Below are 10012 nucleotides of genomic sequence, written 5' to 3'. Positions count from 1 at the left end.
ACGCAATTTTATGACATGTATTTTGTATGCGACACTGGAGGGTGGTAAGAGCCTGATCATAACTTATATACTGAGGACCGAGAATTATTCTAAGTGCCCTCTTTTGGGTTCTTTCCAGCCGGGTTATTTGTTTTTCTGTTAAGCCAGCATTCCACACAGGTATCGCATACTCTAAAATAGGGCGCACATACCTTTTAAATATCGTAATCAAATCATCTACTGGAAGGTTGAATTTTTAACATGAACAATTTATTGCGAGCTTTACCATACACGTCGGAAATCCCATTGTAGATTGGAACTTGTTGTGACACCCAAGATGTTGATAAAGTCAACAACTTTTAACTCTTTAGAGCAGATCTAAAGAGCAGACCTTTAGAGATTCATATCATTCTTACTAGCCTATTCACGATATAACTGCACATAGACACTTTGCTGGCTAATTTCCTAATGGGAATTGGACAGCGACTATTAATCTATTTTTTTTTACATTTTTAATGTGTACCGTGGATGCGATATTATGTAAAACACAGGGAGGGCCCGTATCTTCCCATCAACTGCATTTACATACTCAAGTTGACTTGAAGCTAAAAACTAATCTTGGAAAGGTCACTCCAGTGTGAGATGCTTTTATTCTTCTCAATTAAAGACACAGGACAATTACGAAATAAGGGAATATAAAACTATCGAAGGACACATGCAAAAAAAACCTGTTAAGGATTATTCAGTGGTGTTTCCTTATTACAGCATCAAACAGAAATGCATTATATTACTTTATTCCATTAAAATTTAAGGTTTCATCGGCCTTTGTCACCCTTCGCCAGTTTGTTATTCATAACGGCCGAGGTCTCCCTTGCATGTGGTTTCCCTTACTCAGCCCCCCCCCCCGTTCAGGCACCCGAGCGTGCGACTACGATTTTCCATCCATACAGTCGAGTTTCAGCATTTCTACAAGTATTGGTGGCTTTGTCATCAAACTCTGTCGAGTTTTCGGGACGAGGCCGTGTACTTGGTCAATTTTGGGCTACTTACGATTAAAACACTGCGTTGAGTATTTTGCGTAATGATTATCCAGATCACAGCAAATCAATGCTGGCGGAGATGAGAGCAAAAATTCCCTACAACGTTCGCCCTGCTTGAACCCCCGTTAACTTCACGTTTCTGTACTGAAAACCGATGAGTGGAAACACGTCTGCTTTCGGACCCATACAAGATATTTTCAAAAACTCTTTTCAGTTTTCTTCTGTTTTTTGGGAGGATAAAAAGAGCAGAAATGCACAAACTCTAACCAGGAGTTACAAAAATAGAGTAAAAGGCATTGATTACTATGAGACAGAAATTTTTCTAGGTTAATGTTATTATCCTGCAAATCTTGAATCCAAAGAAGACTTTCATTTTAATTTTGAAAGGGGCAAAACAAAACTCTGTGTGATGGCACACACGAGGGATGGGGTTAGATGCAGGAAACAGTGCGTCAGTACATTAATACTCTGCCACGTTCGTTATTTACAGGGTTGAAAAATTCTCCTCCCATTCGTAATATTAAGAAAAGTTTCTCTTTCCTTGGTCAAAAGCATTGGTAACCTCGATTTACTGCTTACGATCTGTGATTTTTTTTAGATTTTTAACTTCAGCACATATGGTCATCTGTGGAAAACTTTCAGATCCATTACCCTCCGTATAGCACCTATCTACCAGGCCCCAACATGATACGCCGATCGTGATCACGTGATTGTTAGGTATGTTATTGCGCAGTAAAGCATTATACATAAATCATAAGAGGGTGGATGCATTTTTCACAGAAGACACAAGCGGACACCGCAGTAAAACAGCATGGAGAATACACTAGCGCTGCGTATCTTTAAGACCTTCGTGGGCATTGTCGGCATCTTAGGCAACGGTCTGGTGTGCGTAGTCATCGGTAAAGTTTCCGAGATGCAGACCCGCACCAACGCCTTCATCTTTCATCAGGCCGTCGTAGATCTACTTGGTTCAACCCTGATTCTTCTGCAGAGCGAAGCATCTCTGCCGGACCCCGTGCCAGACAACGCACTGGGGTGGGTAGTGTGCAGCCTCTGGGTTTCTAACTTTGCAACTTTTCTCCTGTATGTGATATCCACGTTCAACCTGCTGTCGCTGACCATGGAGCGATATGTTGCCATCGTTCACCCGTTCAAGTATCAGACAGCCTTCGCCAAGCATCCCCGGCTGAAAGTCGGTGCGGTCATTGCGGTATGTTGGATGGTCGCCATCGTTATCAAGTGCTACAACCTAACTCTCTTCAAGGTTGAAGGTGGTAGCTGCGTTTCGAGTGCTGAATATCGGTCGAAAGTACTGGGAATTTTGATAGCCTTTCTGCAGTTCGTGATGCCCGTGGCAGTCATGCTGTTTGCATATATTCGCATCAGCGTGGAGCTCAAGCAAGGAGCCGCTCGGGTGGGGCCCGCACCAGCAGCTGTTGGTCCCGCCACCACAGCAGACGCCTCCCAACCGGCAGGCATGATGGAGTCCCTTCTCAGAGCTCGACGCAACACGTTCAAGATGCTGTTGATCGTGTTCGTCACGTTCCTGGTGTGCTGGACTCCAAACCAGGTGATCTTTCTCTTGTTCAACCTCGGCTGGAAACTGCAGTTCAACGAGTGGTTCTACCTGCTCTCCGTGGGAATGGTAGCCTCAAACTGTTGCGTCAATCCAGTTATCTACGCCTTCAAGTACCGCCAATTCCGCAAAGGACTGCGTGAGACGTTTTGCTGCAGACGGGAACACCGTGAGGAATCCAGTCGAGCAATTACGATGAACTGCAGCAACAACTCCTAGAATAATAAATAAATGAGAGAAAACAAGGCAAGAATAACTATAATTAACGTATTTCCAGTAATTGTGACTCACATGTGGGCCTAACAATCTTTCATCATCCTTCACCCCTTTATCCAGTTCGTCGCTTTGACCTTACCTCAAGATGACCCTCCACTCATGGATGAGTAAAGTTTCATGCCTTAGGCCCCGTAGGTCCGCTTTAGAGCCGCTGTTTAAATTAAGCATTCAGAATCAGTGAACAGTTTTAACACCATCAAGTGCAAATGTTAGACTGGTGATTTGTGTTTTGAGGATATTACAAAGTGTTTATTGAATGTCACTGTTTACTGGCTTCAATCTTAGTAGCCAGACTGAACTTTTTCGCTTGGGGGTATAAAATTTCAACTAAAAGCAGCTAAGAGCAATTTGGCAAGACCATACGTAGGATAAAACGTTTGATTTTGTTACAAGTGTGTGTCCTGAAAAAAGGGTAGACCACGAAGAATTAGAAAGTACCTTTTAAGTTACTATCCTAGGATTCTGTGAAACGTGAGAAGCCTTTAAGGATATGCCCTTTACATTGAATTCGAGTAATTTATATAGTATGGCTTTTGCAGCCATGTGTGGGGATGTTTATTTATATACTAAAATTGCTTACAATTTTGTCCGAAAGGGCTAACCTTTTGTAGAGCGCTCGAGGAATAAATCGAATCCCAGTTGCTTTATGCGATCTGATAAGAGGTCCTTGTGGACCAGTTGAGACAGGTGTGCTTTGGTGTTGATTACTCGGCGCTCTAAAATAGTTTCAGAATATTGAAATGCACTACGGTGACCTGATTACGAAACCCACATATCACTATATCGTCGTGTGCCCGGCAGAAAGGCGTAAGTGCGCTTACGCCCCTCTGCCGGGCACCCGACGATATAATTACGTTGTATGATGCTTAATTTGTCACTTCCGATGTTGTAGTCTTCGCTGCATGGCCTGGCGGATGCGTCGTGGTGAGGTTCATGCAGGATTGTAAATAACATCATTGGCTGTGTATCGTTATGGGTAGTAAGTTTTCACCGTGGGTATATTCTGCATGTTTAGCGAACCCTAGATGATAATATTTAATTAGTTCACAATACACGAATCTCTAAATGACCCACGAGGTCCTCTTCCAAACCAACCAGTCTCACAAGACTGTTTAATGTCACTGTTTCTTTCTATTTCATTAATGTTGTTCACAGGAGGATTTTATTTGTTAGCCTAGTCAAGCAATATTTCTCTTTGATTTCATTTGTTTCCAAGAAAAAAAATTAAGTTTTATTTTAAGATAAACGATACCAATGTTGAAGCACCAGCAAACTTTTCGAAAACTGGTTTTGCTGTGGCAGTGAAGTTGCCTAATAGCTTACACGGTATGTATTTGTGTAATGTATTCTCTTTTATTAATATTTCCACAGGAAGGTTTCTAATAATTTAGAATATTTTTAATAATCTTTTTTGTTAATTTGTGGTTCGAATACTTTTGAGGGAAAGTATCCAACATAATGTATATGTCTTACTAAATTACTGAATTATTTGCGGAAGAAATTTCTTCATCCGACAGCACAGACAATCATACACCGCCAGTCTTTTGAGAAATATTTAGTGCAATGTTCGCACTGTATCGATTAAATATGCCTAGCACGACTCACGAGGGTATAGAGTTAATATAGTAATGTGTCGATATTTTTCTATAAATTCCGGGGTGGTTGCGTTTTGACTAGTTGCTAAGATTTATACGTGTGTAACTTCAGACTGACGCCCATTAACCTACAATGGCAAAGGTTCAAAGTTAACGGTTTTTTTCTGTGACTATGGGTCTAACTGTTGCTAAGCAGTGGAAACGTGTTGCACGTACATTTCCGAATAAGAAAGACTTCTCATGAAGTTTTTCAAAGTTCGACGTAAATTGCTGTCGTTTGTAACAAAGGGAATTTTCTTACAACACACATGGCTAAACTATGAGTAAATATCCTACATTGCGCTTCTCGAAAGTTAACTTAAAACTGAATATAAAATAAAAACGCCGAAATTTTAGGAGATTGCTTCAGGAAAAGCTAATCTTAAAAAGAAAAATGCAAAGACAAATAATAGAAATTGTGCGTGGCAATCACCGTATAACTTTAAATAAGCAGAATGGAGAAAAATGAAATGAAAATTGAAATGGGAGGAAGATGTAAAAAATGAACGAGACACATAAAAAGGTAAGTGCGAATAAAGGAGTGTTTCACTTCAAATGAAAAGCTATAATCACAATAAAAAATATTAGCACGTCATATCTCAAAATTCAGAGAGAACGTCAACCCGTAGCACGTCAAATCTCAATATTCAGAGAGAACATCAACCCGTAGATTGTCAAAAACGGTATACTTAAATGTTAAGAGCATTTCTCGCTGTGTTTAATTAACGTTGTAATTATTCAACGTCACAAGTGCATTTTCCGTGTCTATCAAGTCAATTTTGATCTATCAGAATGCTCCTACTAAAATAATGTACAGTTAACTGTATCCTTAAGAATAATCGACACCTTTCTGAATAGGAAGACGTCACAAGAGTGGTTTCACTGGACCTTTGACTTAGAATCGGACGTTTCTAGTGCTTCTAGTAGCACGTTGGTTTGGTGTGTTGACTGATTGAGTTTTGTTTCGTGTGATCCAATTTGCTTACATTGAGCAAGACATACATATGAGTGTTGGTGAAATAGAATGGTGTGCCTGAAGCAACGAAAGCCTAGTTTTTCACATAGACGTACGTCTCTTGCAGCCCTGCGTGATCTGCTCCGTTAAGTTCACTCTGGCCTACTGATTTCTAACTCCAGCATGGCTTCTGAAATCTTATCGAAAAAAGAGCATATAGTGGAAGTGGCCTCCATAGTACATTCCTCCTACGTCTCAAAGTCTCACGCTGATTAAGGTGAATGGTCTGGTGACAATCTCTCACACTGCCTCCCTTCTTCAATCTTCACTCCTTCTTCTCTTCATGGGATGCTGCACCAGTTACCGCCGGGTCCACACCAAGTACCACCTGGTCTATCCGGGGCACAGCCTGAGTTGGCTCCATTGGCGAAGGTATCATGAAACATACCAGGCCCGGAATCAGTCCAAAAAAAAAATAATTTTATGTTTAAATGAACACTAAACAGTCAGTGCTGTACAAAAATTTCGTCGTTCTTCCTAAAAATAGCTGCCCTTCCTAAAGCTCCCTGAAAGGCCGGCAGGTTTACGAGCAAACGGTATCCTGTGTGACCTGTCCCCTTCATTAGGTCAAATATCGATTGATGATGTTGACATCTAGTCTGCTCCCCTGACATTCCTTAGAGCAGGCTCCAAATAATCCCACTGGACCCAATAAAGAAACGAATTCCATTTTAAAATATTACTCTGTTGTATAAATCAGCATATCGCTGTAATAACGCAGAGCGAAATACTTGGCCTGTTTTCCTTAATATCGTGGTTGTAATCACCGTTCCGTGGCACAGCTAAATTTGGTAGCGCAATTCTAGAGGCAAAACTAAAAGTTTTCATCGAACAAACAGCCTTTGGGTATCCCCACCCCAGAATTTAGTATTTCCATCCAAAGAAGATTGGTGTCATCGAAATAATGCATTTGCACGCAAGATGATATCTGGCAAGAGCGGTTAAGGCTTTATGACATCCATGCCTTGGAAATCTCTCAGTTCACTCGTTGAAAGTTGGACTCGGTAATTTCCAAATCTTGCTTACTATTATTCTTACAATTTTGGGGCGGGGACAGTCAGACCTATTTCTTGAATTAATCTCTTTTGTCTGCTTGACCTACGACCTGGGTACGCCTCTGCTACTCAGATAGGTTCTGTGAAAAGGGGTTTTTATTAGTTATAATTGAAATTGTATGTTTTTAAACAATACCCAGAAAGTAAAAGTTGTTGTCTTGATTAAGGAGAAATAAATTTCAAAGCTTTTCGCAAAACAGCCCGCCCCAAAGAGGTATAGATAGACAAAAAAAAAAGGTGAGAGAAAATTCGCCTATCTGTGACGTACGTTCAAGAAGACGTCATCTCCGGCCGCTGACACATGGAAAATGCAGTGTAAGTTTTTGGTGTTTTCATGCTGACCAGATCATGCCGACCAGACTTGTTGCCGTCGGCTGCAGCGACACCAATAAAGATGAGACAAGCCTGCATAACTTTCCAACCGAAGCGAAATGAAACGAATTTGGATATCGAAAGTCGGGTTGACCAGGGCCAAATGGTACTGACCGACAGCGACCTTCAAACTGAGCAGTTCGTATTTTCAGCCACAAGGTATTTCTTCAAACATGTACGACTCGTTTGGGATTAAATCAAAACGTTTGGTGAAGTCAGAAGCCACTCCCACAACCTTTGAGAAATCAAAGAAAGCCCGTGAACAAAGAAGAGTAAGAGCTTTCATGAAACACGAACGACAAAGGGTAAGAAAAGTTTCCAAATCAGCCTGGGCTATTCCACACAAAATATCGTGTCTATAGGTCGTGGTGTCCCATTCATACCCCACGATACCAACGTCAGTTGCCGGTATGTATTTTACGTTCGAACTCTCACCGGATTCGTAAATTGTGCGTACGTGTATTAATATCCATGTTCCTCTTGGATACAGACGTACCAAAAGGGTACCCAACTATAATTTTGCTACTTTTGTGGATTCTCAAATGTTACGTCACACAGCACATCATCATTTGCTGGGATTAAAACATTCATTTGAGGGGTTGGTAAAATTAACCACAGAAAAGGGGATTTAATTCTTTTTTTACATTGGAATAATTGTGAATTATGGTTTATCCATAGAGATCTTCATGCACCCTTAGTACATATTGCTTATATTCGAGTATCTACAAGTTTATTTTGCTCCATTTTCCGCATTTTAGGTGAGGGTGATTAGGCGTCCGTTCCCAATGCCCCGGCTACGCCGCTGTCTATGGCCCGTACGTGGATTTTCGCGCGTGCGCCTAGAAGACTGGTGCATGGTCAAATGTCTGTGTAATTATCTAATGTGGTACAATCGCATCAACGGAACATGTGAAGTATTGCCCAATTACATGATGCACCAAACTGGTGCATGACGAGTAAAGTCTGATGCAAACAAAAGTCAACGTATAAAAATTCCATAAGGTTGTTTAAAAGGCTTGGCTAACTCGCAAACAGTGGTAGAGGAATCACAGGCGATAGTATATATATAGTATCCGATCACGCTCGCCAATTGATTATGTAACATGACCCCACATCTTACCTCCAGTTTGGGACCAATCAGCAGATACCTTTTATAAAACGTGGGTTGCGGGAAGGTAGATGGTGTTAAGTAAACATGGGTCAATTGCCGGGACCTAGCCACACGTGTAATACCGCAGGCCCACGTTGCAGACTGATATGGTACAGTCGGGGTGGAGTCGGCTTATCAGTACATTTGTGTGTGTATTTTTTCGTCCAAATTTTACGGTAAATTACCCCTTTAAGTTCTTTCTGCAGGGGCCGCCTACACGTACTGGTACTCAGTCAACATCATAGATACACCTAACAAAAAAGGGTCAGCTGACACCCATCAACCAATTAGCAGCAATTTAAAGCCAAGTTAGTTATAAAGCTGCTTCTTTTATCACTGCATCTAAAGGTTATAAAGAATGACATATCACCGAAAACTAACATACTTAAAATGTCCCAACTCGCTTAGATGGGAGGCTTAAGCACGTAAAGGCGCAAGCAAATATGCATAGATGATCATTAGCGTAGTGAAATGTGGCGCCCGCAACTCTCTCCCCAACCCCCTTTTTTAAATTTCCATGCTTGCCAATTGTAGGATTTGGGTCGTCCACCCTGGATTTTATACGCGATTTCATCTGACTAAATGTTGGAATATGCAGTTCAAACGCAGACTAAAAGCTGTCTTTCCTGTTGAAATCTGTCTCGAACAACAAACGGTAATTGTGTGCAGAAGCAAAAGACCACATGGTACATGAGCGATGTGGGATCTAAAAGTCCGTGATCGCTCGTAGGGGTCGTGGAATGCTTCTTTCAAAGTCCGCTGATTGTCAGATCCTTATCAAATCTAAATGATTAGTGACAGATGATGCAAAACAACCCTGGCTACAGGTGCGTTTTATTGGTACATACTGTCGTATACCAACGTAAAACAAGTCTATAATTGGAAAGCTGTACTGTGATGATGTGGAAGTCGATACACCACTTTTAGTTTGGTGGAACAAAACTTCAGTGCTCTTGAATTTGATCCTCAACGATTGCTTCAGATTAGAATAAAAATGAACCCCGTTTTTAATCACCCCCCAGTTTTATATGGGAGTGGATGCAGCACTCGACATGGATAACGACACTTGCGTGGTGGACGTCTTTGCAATGCTGCACCAACTATCGCGGGTTGATCTCAGCCCTGCTACTCGTTGTGATGCGTGCCTCCGTCCATGAAGGTATTATGACCGATGAGCTGAGACGTACCAGGCCGGAATCAGCACAAAAAGATTCAATTTATTAAATCACATCTTCGTATTTCAAATTATCAGCCTCGAGCCGGACCAAGAGAGGGTGCAGTTTTCTAGCAACGATGGCTCCTTTGGTTGGAACTGCACTTCACTGTTAGCAAACGATCATGGGTTACTGATGTTCTTTTCACTTGGAATTACATAGCTATTTTCCTTGTTCCTACCTTCAAAGCTTATAGGACGCTTGGATGCTCTTCAGAGAAATTTTGCAAAGGAAGTGCGTCACAGCCTCAGACCTTTCATGCACTGTGGGTCACGGACTGCCCTACCAATGCATGTATAACCAGTGTGAGCGTGTCACACACATGCAGAAGTATCGGCCCATATTATTTAAAAAAAAAAAAGGAAAAAAAGATGAACTCTATACAATCAGTATAAAATTTCGTCTTTCTTTCTAAACAAGCTGCCCTTCTGGCTCCCTGTAAGGCTGGCAGGCATACGGGCAAATTGTATTCTTTGTTATTTCAGTCAACAGGTCGCTGTAATAACTTAAAGGAAATTATATGCTTCTGTTTTCCAAAATAATCGTGGTCACAATCATCGTTCCGCGGCACAGCTAAATTCGGTAGCACAATTGTTGAGGCAAAACTAAAAGTTTTCATCGAACAAACAGCGTTTGCATATCCCCCTTCCCAGAATATAGTTTTTACATACGCAGAAAATTGGTGCCATTGAATAATGCAT

General features: G+C 41.4%; 1 protein-coding gene across 1 annotated transcript; it reads left to right on the top strand.

The window, feature by feature from the left end:
• The first annotated feature begins 1806 nt into the window (after positions 1-1806).
• LOC110974205 (mu-type opioid receptor-like) lies at positions 1807-4627 on the top strand. The gene has a single exon (XM_022225663.2). The coding sequence runs from the start codon at positions 1831-1833 to the stop codon at positions 2812-2814; it is 984 nt and encodes a 327-aa protein (XP_022081355.1). The 5' UTR covers positions 1807-1830; the 3' UTR covers positions 2815-4627.
• The last annotated feature ends 5385 nt before the right edge of the window (positions 4628-10012 follow it).

This window comes from Acanthaster planci, linkage group LG04, assembly GCF_054643075.1.
Source record: "Acanthaster planci isolate LZ-2023a linkage group LG04, COTS_SCS, whole genome shotgun sequence".
NCBI lineage: Eukaryota > Metazoa > Echinodermata > Asteroidea > Valvatida > Acanthasteridae > Acanthaster > Acanthaster planci.
This window is presented reverse-complemented; position numbering and strand designations above follow the sequence as displayed.

Bases quoted from the DNA above. Each gene is read 5' to 3' on its own strand.
- LOC110974205 (XM_022225663.2), top strand. From the start codon at position 1,831: ATGGAGAATACACTAGCGCTGCGTATCTTTAAGACCTTCGTGGGCATT.